The 18,726-nt window shown below is 33.5% G+C and overlaps 3 protein-coding genes and 1 pseudogene across 3 annotated transcripts; 3 read left to right on the top strand and 1 right to left on the bottom strand.

The window, feature by feature from the left end:
* Nucleotides 1–76: 76 nt before the first annotated feature.
* Nucleotides 77–1,449, bottom strand: LOC120163944 (receptor-like serine/threonine-protein kinase ALE2; the record flags this gene model as incomplete). Its single annotated transcript, XM_039173742.1, has 4 exons — nt 77–328; nt 416–548; nt 622–1,252; nt 1,374–1,449. Coding segments are annotated over 4 exons (1,092 nt in total), but the record flags the coding sequence as incomplete, so codon positions are not given.
* Nucleotides 1,450–14,897: 13,448 nt separating this feature from the next.
* Nucleotides 14,898–16,655, top strand: LOC120163931 (heavy metal-associated isoprenylated plant protein 34-like). The gene is made up of 3 exons (XM_039173736.1): nt 14,898–15,095; nt 15,196–15,277; nt 15,492–16,655. The coding sequence occupies exons 1-3, from the start codon at nt 15,066–15,068 to the stop codon at nt 16,463–16,465; spliced, it is 1,086 nt and encodes a 361-aa protein (XP_039029667.1). The 5' UTR covers nt 14,898–15,065; the 3' UTR covers nt 16,466–16,655.
* Nucleotides 16,464–17,222, top strand: LOC120163932 (heavy metal-associated isoprenylated plant protein 34-like). Its single transcript, XM_039173737.1, has one exon. It carries the CDS (start codon nt 16,599–16,601, stop codon nt 16,932–16,934), a length of 336 nt encoding a protein of 111 aa, XP_039029668.1. The 5' UTR covers nt 16,464–16,598; the 3' UTR covers nt 16,935–17,222.
* Nucleotides 16,954–18,355, top strand: LOC120163943 (annotated as a pseudogene).
* Nucleotides 18,356–18,726: the final 371 nt, after the last annotated feature.

Raw genomic sequence — 18,726 nt, 5'->3', positions numbered from 1 at the left:
GCAGTAGCCTTTATTTTTATGCAACCATAAGAACAGGAAAATAGTTATGTAGCTCTGCAATTTACATGGATGTGTACTAATACTTCAGACCGGTGCTTCGACGATTAAATCTAGAGAACCCGGCGGAATTAACGGAGCTGACGTTTTTAACTAAAGGGATCAGTGACTGTACAACGTAGACCATCAAAGGTCGATAATCGGCTTCCGGTTGCACACACATTGCAGCAATATCAGCCACCTGAATCAGATCCTTCTTGCAATACTGTCCTTGTATGGCTGGATCAACCATTTCTTCTACTTTGTCCCTGTTTGTTAGCCTTGGAAATGCCTGTCAAGTTATGAGAAGTTGGACCATTGGTCGAAAAATTTCCTTATAGGGTTAGAGGAATATGGCTTATGAGCTTTGGACACTAACCCATGAAACAAGGACATGTTCTCCTGGAGGCCTCGTGATATCGACCGGCTTCCGACCGGTTAAAAGCTGTAAAAGCACCACACCGTAGCTGTAGACATCGGATTTCGTGGTAAGTTTGCCTGTTGATGCATATCTGCATTGCCAGAATTTCGATTCATTAGTGTGGCGGTGATAATTCCGATGATGAAACATGATGAGGGACTCACTCTGGAGCTATATTTCCCGTGAACCGCGGGACGCGTGTTGAAATCTGACCGTTGATCATATCCGACCCCATTTTGGCCAATCCGAAATCAGACACCTTGGCAAGGAGGTGTTGGCTTAGTAATACATTTGTGCACTTGAAGTCACGGTGGATAACAGTAGGGGTAGCATGCTCATGGAGGAACTCGAGTGCTCTAGCACAATCAAGGGCTATCCTTAACCGGCTTCCCCAATTCAACGGCCAATATTCACCGCCGGGATGATGAAGATGCTGTTGCAGAGTACCATGAAGCATGAATTCAAATATCAGAAGCCTATGTTGCTGGTCTGCACAATAGCCTAATAGCTCCACCAAATAAGGAGACTTCAACCGGCTTAGCAGATCCACCTCCGTCCTTAAAGAGCGCTCCCCTCGCTTTCGATCACGGTGAAGCCTCTTAATGGCCACCACGGTGCCATCAACAAGAACCCCTTTATACACCACACTCGACCCTCCATTCTTGGTAACATTTGCTTCACTGAAGTTATCGGTGGCCAATTCGAGCTCCTTGTAAGTGAAAACTTGCACTCCTCTGTATCTACTTATAGCCGGTTTAGGCGTACTCCTTCCGTATAGACAATTCGCCTTCAAATCTGCTCCATTTCACATCCGTTAATGGTAATGTTCCAAATTACGCATTGCACGAGTTCCGAAAATGGGTACTTACCGGGACTAGAGTTGAAGTCTATAGTAGTATTATGAGCAGCAACGAACCTGCAGCCGGTGTTGTGGATGCCGCCACCACTTTCTTTGCAGCTGCAGCTTTTGCTGACGGATTTAAGCCGACGAAGCATTACGATAATTAGAAAGACAGAGACGATGGATACGACGATTATGACATCGGGTTCGAGGGAGGGATGTTGGTGGTGCTATGTTGATGGCTTGGAGATCAGACTAAGTGATATGTATGGTCAAAAACCAGCCCTCTCTCTTTCTCATCTCATTCCCTTGTGATAAAACAAGTGTGTTGATGTACTTAATTCGTCCATTCTCTTGTAATCTTATGAGGAATTGTCATCGTCATCTGTGGATGTTTTTTTGCACCATTTCACATCGGTTTACTCCTTATATCCAAATCATTTGCTAATATTCCATCCCAAACTCATTTCGTACATCATTCTCAAGTTAAAGACAGCTATGTGAATTTTTTAATTTATTACAAGTCTCCATGAATGTTACTAAAAAATAAGAAGAAAGCACCTATACCATGCTTGGGCCTTGGACACCAGATAAGAAATATTGCAATATACAATCTTCAGGTAAGGCCCATTGGGTTTATTCATGGAACATCAAAATGGCCACAACTGCAAAATTGGACCATAGAATACAGCATGAAGTTTTACCTAGATTTTACCTTCTTTTTTCGGATAGTGGGGAGAGGGCACCCCAATCCAAGGACAGACAGGGCATGCCATCGGCCTCGTAGAGGGCACCTTGGAGGTACACTTTCCATAGATTTCATTATACTATGAATGTAACAAGATCTATCAGTTGTTCATCTCTTGCTCACTGTCCATGTTCCCTCTTTTAATGCTTGTGGAACAGAAAAAGGCAGACAGAACATCTGCTGTACAAGCAAAAAAAAAAAAACAGAAGATGCTTGGAATTTATTAAAGTCTATGTTGAAGCTTTGTTTCATGTGTTGTGAGAAGATGAGGACAAAAGTGAAATCCGCTGTCTTTGAATAGCAATGTTAAAGTGAAAAAAGGAAATTGAATCATTGTTGGGATTCCTCTTTTTATTACACCAACAAATTTTGGTCTCCATTCCCATGTCAGTTGCTGCATTTAAATGACCTGAGAATCCCTTTCTCTCTCTCATAAACACAAAAGTAAATGTATCTAAAATATTTCTCACTAATTATATGTTTATATGGTGCTACTAAACTTTAGGTTACTTAAATAATATTATTTATACCTCTTATGTATCCTCCACAAACAAATTATGTTAGAAATAAAACTTTTCAGAGTAAGAAGAGATTTTCGAAGAGTCCTTTTATGTTAATCAAACTTCGATTTGGTGTACTTTTTAATCATCCATTCTCTCTTAATATGATTTTTGAAATGACTATCATTAAGATCACATTATGTGTGAGAATCAAATATATTGTCAGGTAGTATTAGAAATTTGAGGATAGAAATTCATAAAATTAGATATACATAAGATATGAGATTTAATTTGGTTATGCTTTGCTTATCTACACGGGCTAGTTGAACAATAATTCAGTATAGAATATGAAGAGTACATATACATGATATCACATATATCCCAAAATTTGATGTAGATATCAAAACTCGATATATACCAAATCACTCTTCCAACATCATTACAAAAGTATCTATGCAATGTAAACCTCAAAAGTTATATATATCCAAAAAAATGATTACATATTTCCAAAATAATTCTCTCTCTCACTATCCTAAACATTGAGACATAATCTCTATTTATATACTTAAATACCTAGTCACCAAAGATTATTTCATAAAAATTCTTACCCAAAATAAATATATTACTAAAATATCTTCAACTATTGGAATTATAATAAAATTTAAATTAATTATCAATTATAATTTAGGAGTCAAATATAACAGATAATCATATTCATTTAACATATCAATCTACAAGTAATTGTTGTGATCTTAAACCTAACATTAACACAAAAATTACAATAAAATTATTCTGTCAATATGGAAAATTATATTTCATCATCTTTTTCTACGTCTATTTCAAGAAAATAAGACAATATAAACTGCCTACAATCCTATTATGAAATATTAGTTGTAACTATCCATCTAAATTAGACTAAATAAATTGTTTATAACCGTGACAGTCTAAATATTACAATCAACATGTCCATAACTCGAGTGATAACACCGTGAATGAACAAATTTTATTGAAAGGAGACTTTTGCGTTATATACAGTAGTGTATTTCTATATTCCCATGCCTCCATTGTTTAAGTTTCGGTCCTTACTTTACTAGACTGGTAGCTACCACAATTCCACCTACAAACAGGGTAGTGATCTTTAGAGATGGTGAAAAAAATGGACCTAAAGCAAAAGAAGAATCCAGTCAACTACCAACTAGAGTTTGATATATATATATGGATAGGATTCAGATATATTATGTAAAATTCTTTTAATTTTACATAGATTTTATGATCATTGAAAGAGTAAAAGTAAATGGTTGAAATTAATAATAAAAATAAAAAGATATATACTGAAAAAATAAAATAAGAAGATAATTTTAACTATCTATTTTTATTTATCTAACCGTTTAAATTTATATAAAATTAATATATATTATATATACTTGATGACATCCAAAGTAGTTGAGTCAAACAAGTTAGTTGAATACAATCTTTAGCATATGATTTTTTTGCATTGCCTGCAGTGAAATTAGGTAACATGAGGGCATCGTAAAGCTTCTATTTTTTCCATTGTCAGTGGATGTACAGTCAATTTCAACAGTCTTAATTCTTAAATTCCGGGTTTATGCATACCCTAAACCCTGTCTTAATAAGTCTGAAAGCTGGATATATATGCAGATCTTGCAAGTAGTTTAAACATAAATATGAGAAAAAGTATGGTGGTGGAATTAGTTGAGGACTAATTAACAACAGTAACCGATCATTTTCACAAGGCTAGGCTAACTTGCTGTCTAACTATGGTTTGGCATGGTTCATGATCATGGGTCCAACACATGAGCTGAACCACAAATCTTATCTTTAAAAAAAACTTGAGGTGACTGTCCAACAGAAGGGTACTGACAGTCTAATAATGCCCCTTGTTTAGGGGGGAATTGGGGACCTTTCAGAGTTTTGTCTAAGCTTCATAAAGGGTCACTACCCTTGTGTCTGTGGGACCCCTACTTATTTGCCAACCTTCTGTGAGTACTGTCACTATCAGAATATATATATATATTAAGCAATTCTACTTTCACATGTTGAATAAAAAAATATCTTTGCTTTTTCTGTTTCTTGCTTGCTTTGCTCGATTCCCTCTCTTTCTTTTACCTTTTGCTTCAAAGAGAAGAAGGCAACTGGCCACTTATTTCTATCTTATAATTTCCAAACTTATTCAAATCAACACCATAATTTAATCATAACTAGTCCTAACATGGTTATGCTAAGATTACCTTTTGATTTTGACGTGATTAAGATTACATTTTAATCATTGAGAGATTTATTTATCAAAATAAAATGTACGACATAAAAATAGAAAGGATAATAAAAAAAATATGATCATAACCTTTTAAAGATTTCAAAATTTTATATAATATGAATATATATTTTTATTCATAATTCAATTTGTCATCTTCAAAATTTTATACTTAAGCATTTGTATATTTAACAATAAAATCATAAAAAAAATCAACTTTTGAAAAATATTTTCTTCAAATTCTAGCATTATTTTGAGATGGCCATGATCTCTATCATATATAAGATGATTCTTTTTTTTATTTGACTGATAAAATATTAATAATATGAAATTTTAATTAAAATATTTTAAAGTTTGTAAGCTAATTTAAGATTCAATAATAATTTAAAGATAATTGATATAATTAATTTAACTAAAAATAAAATTTTAATATTTAATCACATCTTGGGGAGAGAAAAAATATTGTGGCTATTGACATTTTCAGGGTACGTACCCTATAATGAAAGGATATTTTTGTCACCGTCCAAACATCTTTTACAGGGAGAAGGCAATAATATTTTTTTCCCCACAAGTTAGGCTTTTAAGGTGAACGACTAAAACAATTACGTTTTCCTTTTACGAGAGTTCAATTTGAATTTGGAACTTCACGTAATTAACGTAATACAAGGTTTTTGAAATATAAACTTTTCATAAATGTAGTGACCTTTGTTTAAATTTTTATTTACCAATTACATACTTTTTTTTTTTGGATAAGTAATTACATACTTTATATATATATATATATATATATATACATATACATATTCGCTTGTATTCTGTAAAATTCTTTAGTTTTACATCTTTTTAGGACTATCTTTCATCCAATGATCCCAAACAGGCGTAAAAGTAAAATAATTTTACACAGTGTGATTAGATCTGCACCATTATTTTAGTTTTACCTTGAGTTCTAAAACTTTAAATTTTTATATTCAAATTTTATTATATATAAAACGTGTCTAAATTTATTTTGATATATATATATATATATATATATATATAATTAAGTTAACGTGATTATAAAGTAATATCTTTTCTCAATATTCTCTCAATCATTTGACAATGAACATTTTATCACCCTTACTGCAGTCATTGGTGCTCGAACCCGAAATTTATAAAAATAATAATCATTCTTTTAACTACTGATGTGATTTGGTTCGTACAACAATATGATATAATAAGATATTCTTTGATGATAATTTATCTATACAACCAAAACTAATAGTGAAGTATTTTATAAATTTGATGAAATCTTTAAATTTTTTGGGGGAAAATAGCTTGGTTTGTACTCTTTGATGTTAAGTTTAAGCTTTAATTTCTCTCGATCATCATTTCTACCATAGTAGTTATACGTTTAGTTGCAAGATAAACCACAAATTTAATACAAGAGTTATTTTTTTGTTATATTCAGATTTTCATATTTTAATTTATTGTCTTATGAGTTTCTTGATAGCATTAATCTCCAAAATTCTCTTTTTCTATAATAAGATTAAATATTAAAAAATTAATTTATTATATTTAAAATGACATCATAACAAATATTGTTTATTATAGAGTTTTATTACTCGACTCTGTATCGTTCAATATTTAATTATTTATTTCAAAAGATGTCAAAACGTTGGTATTTCAAAATTATTTGTCAAATCGTTCCTTTGGGATCCTAAGAAACAATACTTTGATCATAAAACTTACACGTCTCGTAATTCATAATTAACTGGAAAAATACTTTGTTCGTTAAACTTACACGCCTCATAATTCATACTTAAATTACTAATCATTTAAAAAGAGAAAAACGAAATTAGCTTATGCAATTAACTAATAATTATGTCGATTAAATTAAGGTTCATATAAATTGTAACCAACCTAATTATATGATAGGGTGAAATTGGTCATTTTAAGATATATCTTTTATATTTTTCAAACCATTTCTTAAAAATGCTGATAACTATTTTATCGAGAGCCTCGACGGTCTCTTCCTGTAGAACATTTCTTTTTGATATATTATATTTCAAAGAATGGTCTTCGAAAATTACAAATTTTATACCAGTCAAGAACTCTAGGCAGGTCACCTCCAATAGCTTGGCTCCAATAAAATACCTAATGTATAGTTTAGGTTTCATTTTAGCCTAATGTTAAAATTTAATGGTGATGTTCGACATGTCACCATAAAACAACGTCATGTCGTCATTGAAAATAATAAAAATATCATATTAACAATTATATTAATACACTAAGTTAGAGAAACAATGGCATATTCTATAGTGAATACAGTCCCTTGGACGATGTAAAATGTGTAGCTTTGTATACACTAAATTAACGCTTATTAACATTATTTAGACAATCAATATAGTAAGATCATACTTTTTTTTAATAAACCTAGACTGAATATAACAATGTATGTTCAAAGATTCTCAACCATTTGACAATGAACACTCATACTTTTATATATGCAGTGCTCCAATTCGAAATCTCAAGAGATAACAATAATTTCTTAACCAATAAGATCGTTTATGATTACTTAACCGATTATGATTTTTTATTTTCGAAAACGTTGTGACTATGTGTGTCACACCCTAAAATTCTAGGAATAATTTTAGCATTTTCATTTTTATTGAGGGACTAAAGTGTAAGATTTTGAAATAATAGGTTAAATTTTCAAGTTTTCAAGGAAGTTAAGGGTCTTGAACCTAATTTTTCCCATCTCCTTTGAATTAAAAAAAGGAAGAAAAAAAAGAAACGAAAAGATGTGTCTACTATTAATTCAACCTTGGCCCTAAAGAATGGTTGTCTATGCATTAACCATTAGACTAAAGCACTATTTATGATTTAAAATAATAAAATTTGTTTTAAAACGTTTTATTTTAGATCTTAAAATTTCCTTCAGATACCTCTCCTAATTGGAACTCAAAAATTTGAAACCCATAAAATGTTAAGTTTTTTGCCGCTGTCGAGCTCCGATCGTTCACTGTCTGTTGTCCGTGGTGTGCATCACCACTACTACCCCGTTCCACGTCGTCCCCTGGTCAAAAGTTCTCTGTCAATTCACCGTAAAGCCACTTCCGATCGTCGTGAAAAACTCTGAGAATGTTCGAGCAAAAACCCAAACCCCCATTTATCTCTCTTCTCTATTTCGTTTACCACATACGACCGTGGGTTGTGTCACCATCGCCAAAATACTCGTCGTCCCAACCTGGGCAAAACCCGACGCATCCCGCACCGTTGGCCCCGTCGTTCGCTGGCAAGAGCAATTTGAAGTTTTGTTGGAGAACTTTAAATTTCACTTTTGTTTATGTATTTTTCTATCGATTTCGTCATCATATTGCCTCATTGCCTCTGCCACGAAGATCCTCATTCTGTTATGATCAAAACCCAATCCTTTTCGTTTAATTATTCCATGTTTTGACTAAATATTTAAATTGTATTTATGTTGAAACATCGACTGGAGGCTTAAGGAGTGATCGGTCGTCGTCTCCATCTCCGTCGCTCGTCGTAAATGTCGTGCCACGCGTCTTCGTTGCACATGGGGTTGTCATCCAGCCGAGTTAGCCGAGTCTTCTGGAAGTTGAGTCAACTCGAAATGGGTTAACCAAGTCAACTCAGACCGATTCAACCCGTTGACCTAGACCTGTTGATCGTTGACCAGACCCGTTGACCAATTGACTTTGACTAAGTTAACTTTGAATTTGACAAAAAAAAGTCATTTTATCAAAAAAAATCATATTTTATGTTTTTTTTACATCATGGGTCCGAATCCGAAGTCCATTTTATCAAATTCAAACACGTAGGCCTTTTCAATGTTTCATATTTAGATTCACTTTTGATTTTTCGATTAAGTTTCTTTTATGACGTAATTTCTTTCACTATAACTACGAGGTATTGTGGGACGTTGAATTGAAGGTCAAGGGCAATCAAATGGAGATTAAATGATTGATTGGTGTAGCTAAAAAACTAAGGTAATACACTACTACCTGTTGTATGCTTTTCGAAACTCGTTAATAATTAGTAAATGCATGAATGGAAATGATTGGTCAATTAGATGCATTTAATTATTGTTGGACTTGAACTGAATTTGGTATAAAAGCATAACACTTTATAAGACCCAGATGGCTCATATAAAAATTAAAAGACTGATCAAAAACCATTCTAAGTTCAGTAATTAATAAGTAAATAAATTGACCTTAGGATCCGTAAATTTTTGATTAAATTATTTAAAGGTTAAATGTCTGGAATACTTGGATAAGAAATTACAAAAATAGTTCTATGGAGAAAAATTAAGAAAATGTCATTGTACTGTGAGAAGACCAAGATTGCCCCTGAAAGTGAAAAATAACCTTGAAATAACATACCTTACCAAATTACCATAAAATGTACATGTGTTTAGGTTGGACAGAATAACCAAAATATCCCAGAGCTACAAAATAACTTTTGATTCACTTTTTATTTTTCGATTAAGTTTCGTTTATGACATAATTTCTTTCGCTATAACTACGAGGTATTGTGGGACGTTGAATTAAAGGTCAAGGGCGATCAAATGGAGATTAAATGATCGATTGGTGTAGCTAAAAAACTAAGGTAATACACTACTACCTGTTGTATGCTTTTCGAAACTCATTAATAATTAGTAAATGCATGAATGGAAATGATTGGTCAATTAGATGCATTTAATTATTGTTGGACTCGAATTGAATTTTTTATAAAAGCATAACACTTTATAAGACCCAGATGGCTCGTATAAAAATTAAAAGACTAATCAGAAACCATTCTAAGTTTAGTAATTAATTAGTAAATAAATTGACCTTAAGATCTGTAAATTTTTTATTAAATTCTTTAAAGGTTAAATGTCTGGAATACTTGGATAAGAAATTACAAAAGTAGTCCTATGGAGAAAAATTAAGAAAATGCCATTGTACTGTGAGAAGACCAAGATTGCCCCTGAAAGTGAAAAATAACCTTGAAATAACATACCTTACCAAATTACCATAAAATGTACATGTGTTTAGGTTGAATAGAATTACCAAAATGTACATGAGAGAGTTCCAGACTTCTCTTCTTCATTCTCTTCTTTTCTACCGTGAAGCCATAAGCAAAGGTAAGATCTCTTGTTAGTTGATATTTAGCTGAATTTAGGATTTGGTTATGATCATTGGATGATAGTTAAGCTTAAGGAAAGCTTAAATCATCTTAAAAACAAAGGATGATGGAATTAAGAGAGATTAAATATTAAGAGTTTTTGAATGAAATTTTGGAATAGAGTTCATTACTCAAATTGTAAGTTGAATTTGACTTGTCATCTATGAGAATAAGAAGCTAGAAGTGTTAGAATTAAGTTTGGGTAACATGGAAAAATTGGTATGATTCTTGAATGCTATGTGGAGGAGTGGATTTTTAAGTTAAAGAGATATTGAATGAAAAGTTATTAGTTTAAGTATGTATATTTGAGTTAAGAATATTAAAGGAAGTGAAATAGGAAGTGTGGAACTGAAAATGAAGTGATTTTCGAGCTCAAAATGTGATTTATGGGCTAGGGGAATCGGTACCCATTCAAGGGGAACCGATACCCCCTCAAACGAACCAGAATTTACAGAATGTCATGGGGGAACCGATACCCCCACAGGAGGGAACCGATTCCCCCCTAAAGGAAGAAATGAATATTAGTTTATTAAGTTCATTTAAGTTGTTAGTATCGAATTACAAGATGTAGGTATCTAATAATTGTCTTGAAAATGTATAATTATGTAGATTCAGAACCTGAATGAGTTCCAGAATCATTGTCAAGTAAGATCGATCAAAGGGAAAGATAAGAGATTGGAATTGACTAGTGAGGCTAGGTGAGTGCATATTCAATAGTATATGATGGGTGATGGGAAGAAGACTTGCGATGAGTCTATTTCCTGAAGAGTTACATATGAATTCATGATTAAAGGCATGAGTTGAATATGAGTGTATGTATGCTTGATTATATGAATTGATATGTTTTGTATGTGCTATGTGGTTTATGTACACACTATTAAGTGTTAATGAGAGAATATCAAATAAGTTATGAAATTATATGAATATAAAAGATAAGTCAAGAGATGTAGGGAAATGGAAATAGAGGTTTATGAAGAATCATATGAGAATAAATATAAGTAATAAGATAATGAAATATAAGACTATGTGAATACATGGTTATGAGAATTAGTAAAATAGAGTTATTTGATTTAATGAGAATTGAGGAAACTAAATAAGATTGAATTATAGAATGGAATGGGAATAATATATCAATTAGGGAACTTGAATATAAAGCGATGATATGCATATATATAGGATAAATTATATGCTAAAGATCTATGGAGTTATATGAAAAGGTTATAAGGAATATATGAAATTGAATTAATTAAATAGATTAAAGTAGTATATAAATAAAATACGATTAAGTGTAATATATATGTTAGATATACGACATAAGTTATATAATCTAAGAGAATACAAGGAAATAAAGCATAAAGTAGACGAAATGAGATAAGTTATTATATACCTATATGATATATGTTAGCAGGTAATATGAAAGGATTCATGAAACTTATATAAGCTATGTGAAAGTGATCTAGGTGTTTATATGTGAATTATTTGGTAATAAGTTATATGAAATAAGTGTAGTGATTACCAGATCATAAGAGATAAGTCAGAGAATGTGAATAATATGACTAGAAACTATGAGCATGTGTGATGAAATGAATATATGAAAACATGACTATGAGATATGTGATAAGAAATTGTGATTAAATGATCAAGAGATATAAGCTAATGGATATCTGTGAATTACATGAAAATGTGCTATGTGTAAGTGAATTACGTGATTATATGAATATGAAATTATATGCGAATTGATATGAACTACGTGATTTCATGTATGTGTGAATGAAGCTACGAGCTTATATGAATATGTGATATGTTACATGAATATGTGCAAGGATATAAAAGATAGTGCCCATGTTATGTGTCTTGAGAGCTTTGGGGTATAGTTGGCATGCCAAGAGTCGAGGGTCTACGCGGTCCTTCGGGACATATAGGTATATTATGGAACATCTATGAGGTCCTTTGCGACACATATTTGGTCATTAGCATATGTATATGATTCTTAAGGAATTTTCTACGTGGTCATTCGAGACGTATATGTATTCTTTGGAGCATGTATGAGGTCTTTTGAGACACTTACTTGATCCTTGGTATATGTATATGGTTCTTAAGGAATTTATATGTGGTCCTTATGGACAATCTTATATGGCACTACGGTGCAAATTCTACGTCGGTGCAATTATACGAGCTGTGGTGACAACATTAGTGCATAACCTTTATAGACTCACATACCTATAGTTCTCACATATGTCCATGGGCTAATCATGAGATAATAACAACAAATATATGTTTGTGATATGATAAATGTTGTAGAAATGATATGATGTTGTGTGTGTATATTGTTTGATTAAGGGGTTTAAGTATAAAAGTATGTGATTAAAAGTATGTGATTAAAATATAAACTGTTAATGATGCTTTATGTGTATGTAGGTATAATTTGTTAAGTAATCTGATATGATTTTGTATGCTATGATGAAATAAGGTGATTTAGTATAACAGGATATAATGAAACATGCATGCATTGTTAAATGTTATTAAGTGCATTATAAGTTTTATTTGCCTCACTAAGTCATCGACTTAGCGTGTGAGTGTTTCACACGTAGGTTCCGGAAAGCTAGAAGAAAAGCTAAGAGAGCAAGACAGGTCAGCATCTCCCTTATAAATTTCAGATCAGAAAATAGATGATTTAAATGATTTTGGTTATTTTGAATATAATTGGCATGTACTAAAGGATTGAGTTAATATGCTCTGATTAATTTTAGTTATTATGGTCAAGTTATGTAAATAAGCTGCTTTTACTTTAATTAAAGTTTAAATTTTCTTTGAATTTTGTCAAGAGTCAAAGTTTGAAAGTCAATGTGGCACCTCGAATTCGTATTCGGGTCGGGTACGGGTTGGGGGTGTTACAGATTGCCTAAATAATGAAATCACTCTGGTTATATTTGAATCTTAAATTATTCTGACGTAAGGTTCATGAATACCTTTATGATACACTTGAAATCCTAAATGGTCCTGAAGCATCAAACTATAAATGTCTGTTTAGATCCGTTAGCAATTAAACCATTTTAATAGGGATCTCGATCCTGAAATCCGATCAATTTTGAGTAAATTCATATTTTCTATTCCTGATAATTTCCAAGCACATTCGAAAAATATCTGGATCCTCTATTGTGTTCCCCATTGACAAAAATGTTTTATTTGATTTATATAAAGTAAGATTTCTAATATATGATTTCTGATTTCTGACACGATGTACAATTAGCTCATGATTTCTAATATTATTTTCTGCCATCTGATATATTTTATTGGGGCACTGTCTGGGTAGGTGTCTAGAGACTCTAAGATTCAACTAACTGGTAAATCCTTTTTGTTTTGATCTATTTAGGCAATCAGGGACATTTCAGACATTTAGATCCAATACAACTGTTGACCTCAGTATTGGGAGTTCATTCGGCTTTGCTTGCAGAGTATGACACAAGTATAAATAAGGGGCATGTAGGTCACATCTAATTTTTATACTGAGTCTGAAACTTGTATGATTTTAATTCTGTTTGTAATATATAAACAATTTTCTGAACTTGTATCTTATCTATAAATTGTTTTATCGTTTTACACATTTTAACAAAAATTTTAATTTTTCCTGGATTTTTACTGTGTGTTGCTCCAGTAACCTTAATGTGACACATCGGATCAAATCGGATCACCATACTCTAAGGGTGTTACAATATGAATAAAAGCAAGATTTTAAATATGCATATTTAAATGTCATTATGAAATGAATATAATATAGGAATCTTATCTGGATTTTATTTTTATATTTGTTCAAATATATTTCATTTCGTTGTCCATTATAATGAATGGTTCTACTTAATTTAATTTATTTAATTATTTAATTTTCTTTGCATGTTCCTAGATCCAAAGCCCAAACTATGTAAACTATTGAAATATATGCTTAACCATTCCAGTTCAATAATAATAATAATAATAAACACTAAAACAGCATGTGGAATTATATTCAAGTTGGCTCATGAGTCAAACCACCGAAGTCTTAACCTACTGTGATGCTAATAGGCCAAACAAGACCAGACCAGATTAGACCAGACCGACCAAAATCCAAACAAGTGTGAACTTGCAGAGCTTCACCTTGGTCTTCTTATGGCTTATCTTCACTATTAGAAAATATGATATCCACATAGTACAATTAAATGGGTTTAATTTTGGTTTTAATCCCTCAATTATGTTAGAATTACCTTTTTTCTGACAATTCGAAGAAACCTTGATTAAATTCACACTTCCACCCAGCAACTATTTTTTTATAGTTTGATCTCTATATTTTATGATGTTATTAATAGGTCTAAATCGATAGCACTATTAATTATCGCCTTTCCTCTAAAATTGCAAAAGTTGTCTTCTAATCCCTTAAAAAACAATAATATTTTAAATTAGTACCATTGTAAAATTATATTTTATCCACCCCTAAAAATTTGTAGTCAATTAAAGTAATAATGTACTTTTTTCCCTAGAATTAAAGCTACACGGAAATTTAGTAAATTAAAATTAATTAATAATAAGTTTAGATAATTAATCTAACATATAATTTAACAATTTATTTTATGTTTATATTTTAAAAATACCTAATATTGTAAATATATTAGAGACGAATTATTAACTTCAATACAACCATTTAAAAGTGTAAAACCCCAAGAGTTCCACACTAATTAAAAATATATATAATTTTAATTTAAAAAACAAAATTTGCTGTAAATCACTTGGAGGAAGCTTCAAATAGTATAAAGCCAAGGCAACTGATCTACGTTAGCTAACACTATCACAGTCCCTGGACCAAGCTAGCTGTTTTTCATTATTTATTCACTTATTTTTCTATATTTAAATCTTCATGATACTTTGCCTCTTCTGCGACTGTCTCCTCTCACTCCATTTCTTCTATGAAGGAAAGCTAAAAGAGCAGCATTTTAATGCCCCATCAACCGCTTTTAGCCACTCCTTGCTTTCTTAAAACCTTTTAGCGAAAGGGCTTTCCAAAAGTTTCAATTTTTATATCTTTTATTTTCACACCCTTTGTTGTTTAAGGGATGAATAAACAAGATGTCATGAAGATGCAGGTACTGTTAGCTTGAATTAGTTCACCTGTGCAACTTTCCCCCCCTCAAAGATGCCGTTTTGATTTGACTTTCAACTCTGTTTCTGTTGCTTTGTTTGCAGACATGGGTTCTCAAAGTGAATATACAGTGTACCTGTGATGGGTGTAAGCAGAAAATAAGGAAGCTTCAGCAGAAAATTGATGGTATTTATACATATATGCGCGTGTTCATATTTTAGCTAGATATTTTTGTGTGATTAGTCTGGGATGAATTATAATAGTAATATTTGTTCGACTCTAAATTATTTTACAATGAATACTTAAACATGTCGTCTTCGATCCCGAGACCTCTAAAAATAACATTATGCTTTTAACCATGAGGTCCTTTGGTTCATGCTAGAGTTTTTTTTTTGGTTAGGGGTGTATACCTGCAGCATAAATGTAGATCAAGGGAAGGTAACAGTGACTGGTAATGTCGATCCGGCTGTGCTCATCAAGAAGCTGAAGAAATCTGGGAAACATGCTCAGCTGTGGGGTGGGGCTCAAAAGGGAGGTTCTAATAATTTCCCAAACCAGTTCAACAACATGAATATGGATGCTGGCAAAGGTGGGAAGGACAACAAGTCTCAAAAGGGTGGTGGCGGCGGCGGCGGAGGAGGAAATAACCAGCAGAAAGGTGGGCAGCAATTTGTGCTACCACAACATATGCAGCAAATGATGAAAGGGTTTAACCCTCCCAAAGACCAGAAATCTGTCGAGTTTCACTTGCCTGACGATGATGGAAGTGATGGTGATTTCGATGATGAGTTTGACGATGAGTTCGATGATGAATTTGATGATGAGTTCGATGATGATGAGTTTGATGATGAGGAATTTGGTCACGGACATGGTCATGGGCAAATGCAAAACAAGATGGTGGCTATGATGGGAAAAGGCCATGGGGGGCCAAATGGTGTGATGAATAGCCATGCCATGAATGGTAAAAAAGGAGGTGGTGGTGGTGTTGTGGATAATGGAAGGAAAGGGGTAGCTACTGACATTCCTATGGTGATGAAAGGCATGGGGGAGAACAAAAAAGAAGGGAAGCATGGTAATGGAGGAAAGAAAGGAGGTGAAAAGAACAGCAAAGGAGGAGGGAAAGTAGATAAACATGGTGGTAAAAAAGGGGGTGAAGGAGGTTTACTTGGGTTTTTCAAGAAGGATAAAGGTGGAAAAGATTCAAGTGCTCATAGTAAAAAGGGTAAAATTGAATGGGATGATGATGATTATGTTAATAACAAAGGCTCTTCTCATAATGGAAAAGGAGGCCATGGTGGTGGTGGTGGGAACAATAATGGCAATGGAGCTAAAAAGGTGGGGGCAAAATGGTGGTGGTGGGGGTCCCCATATTGACATCATGAACAAAATCTAGAGTGGTGGGTTTCAAGACATTGATGTTTTTAATCATGTCAAAGGAGGTGGGGGTGGCGGTGGTGCTGCCAGTTTCGTACATGGAGGCGGCGGTAGAGGAAAGAATACGGGGCAAATGGGTTTTAACATGGGCCAAATGGGAAACTACCCAATGAACCAGATGGGTAATTTTGCAGCAGTACCAGGACTACCAGCACCAGCAGCAGCAGCAATGAATAATGGTGGTGGGTATTATCAAGGGATGGGGCCAGGGAATCCCTATAACCAGCATCAATATATGGCCATGATGATGAATCAACAGAGAGCAAATGGGGGGATGTATCAGCCAATGATGTATGCTCAACCATACCCCCAACCAAGCTATGGTACTCCCCCAATGCATCCACCACACTCTGAATCTTATGCTCATTACTTCAGTGATGAAAATGCAAACAGCTGCAGTGTCATGTGAAATTTTCCCCATACTAGCGATGGTTTTGGTATTTTACAAAAGTTTGCAAGGGAAATTTTTAGTTTTCCCTTTAGTCAAAGTCCCCCAAACTCTATTTGAAGCCATATGGAGTGAGGCCACTATGTAGTAGAAGAACAATGTACCTGAAGTTTGAGGGATATATGATGATTGATGAATATATATAGTTCTTTGGTTGCTTTTTCTCAAAAGGTGGACCCAAATGTATTTCTTTGTGAATTGTTGGTTTCAATTGTAAAAACATGTCTGGCATCAATCCCCATCAGGCTCCATTTTTCTCTTCTGCTTTATGACTAAAAAATTTTCTCCTATGATTGCAATATTTCAACTATTTGTTTACACACAACAAGGACATCTAATTCCAGGCAAAGGTAGGTTTAGCATGTGAACCTGCACTCATTTTCAGGCTGCTATTTGCAAATGAAGCCTAAACTTTCGCATGAACAGGAACAATGGTTTTTAGAACTAATTTGCCTAAAAATAACTGAATTTACGTTTGATCTCCTTGGCCCTGAGCATTTTTCTTTCATTAGTGGCTTCTTATCAGCTTTCTCTCGATCTTGTGTAACGCCATTCCATCAGAATATTGAACAACTTTGAAGGCCAAAGGGTTCGTTTTGCCAGTGCACAGATATATCAAGACCAGTCTCTATGTTGCCAACATTTTTTTAAAGCACTTTACTATTGCAAATCCCGTTTGTTGTGGTTATTATGGATTACTTGTGAAGAAAACTACCTTTCATCACTAGACCCCTCGATGCCGTTCGACTCGATGTGCTAGAGCCAATGCTCACTATTACCACAATCGCTCCTCCAAGGTCAGACCAGGGTGCCACAACAACACATGTGGGCTCATGTCGGTGAACCCTGTGATGGGCCTAACTGCCATGGGTGCGCTTGCACAAGATGTTCTGCAAATTCATTCAACTAGAGGGTCTAACCCCGGTCCCCTTGTTATGATACCTCGGTTCTGGTTCACTTGTGCTCCCAATGTTTTCTTTGGGAATAGATCTTATTATACGCATCCTGGTAGATACTTCACGCCTTTTAAGCTACACTCCACTGATCATTAGTCCACTAGGAGAGTAGTAGGATGTTTCGTAAAACGCAAAGCTGTTATTGATTGATAAACGAGGCATCGGAGGCACAAAGCTCAGTACAGTCAATCCTTACACCAGAACTCTCAGGCATCGCCCTGGTAACACCGGTGCGATAATTTGGGGTTTGTTTCAACTCAACAAGTAAACAAAAGAAGCAGGGTCGGACCGAGGGTCATTAATATCGATCTAGTGCTCCATGAGCGCCATGTCGTAGCGATTAGTAAAATATTGGGCCTTCTTGGTATACCAAAAGAAATTGGATTCAATCATCGTATATCAAAACCCTTTGAACCGTGGGTTTGAGCCTAGTTGTTAGGCTCCCCTTTAGCTTTGAGCCATCACTCAAAGGTCCAAAACCTTCCGAAAGAGCTTGAAAAATGTTATTTAGGGGTATAAATGAATCGAATTTGAATAAATAAAGTTGTGTTTGTATTCCTTAGTTTATTTTTGAAGATTCATGTTCGGTTTGTGTTTGTTTAAATTTTCAGTATCATACTCATGTTCGTTTATTTTTATTTGAAGGTGTTTGTAACGCTCATGTAGCGTTCATGAATGTGTTCGTTTAACATTCGCGAACATATTCGATTAATGTTGGACAACCAACTCAATTTATCCTTTTATTTGTAAGCTAAAAATGATACAATTACTCTATTAGTCCTCAAGTTCCTTAATAT

The sequence above is a fragment of the Hibiscus syriacus genome, unplaced genomic scaffold (assembly GCF_006381635.1).
Source record: "Hibiscus syriacus cultivar Baekdansim isolate YM2019G1 unplaced genomic scaffold, ASM638163v2 tig00111503_pilon, whole genome shotgun sequence".
NCBI lineage: Eukaryota > Viridiplantae > Streptophyta > Magnoliopsida > Malvales > Malvaceae > Hibiscus > Hibiscus syriacus.
Note: the sequence above shows the minus strand (reverse complement) of the source record. Positions and strands in the feature narration are given on the sequence as shown.

Excerpts from the sequence above, each read along its gene's own strand:
- LOC120163931 (XM_039173736.1), top strand. The coding sequence starts at position 15,066 with ATGAATAAACAAGATGTCATGAAGATGCAG. Across the intron at positions 15,096-15,195 it reads AAGATGTCATGAAGATGCAG|ACATGGGTTCTCAAAGTGAA; the intron begins GTACTGTTAGCT and ends CTTTGTTTGCAG. Across the intron at positions 15,278-15,491 it reads GCTTCAGCAGAAAATTGATG|GGGTGTATACCTGCAGCATA; the intron begins GTATTTATACAT and ends TTTTTTGGTTAG.
- LOC120163932 (XM_039173737.1), top strand. The coding sequence starts at position 16,599 with ATGGGTTTTAACATGGGCCAAATGGGAAACTACCCAATGAACCAGATG.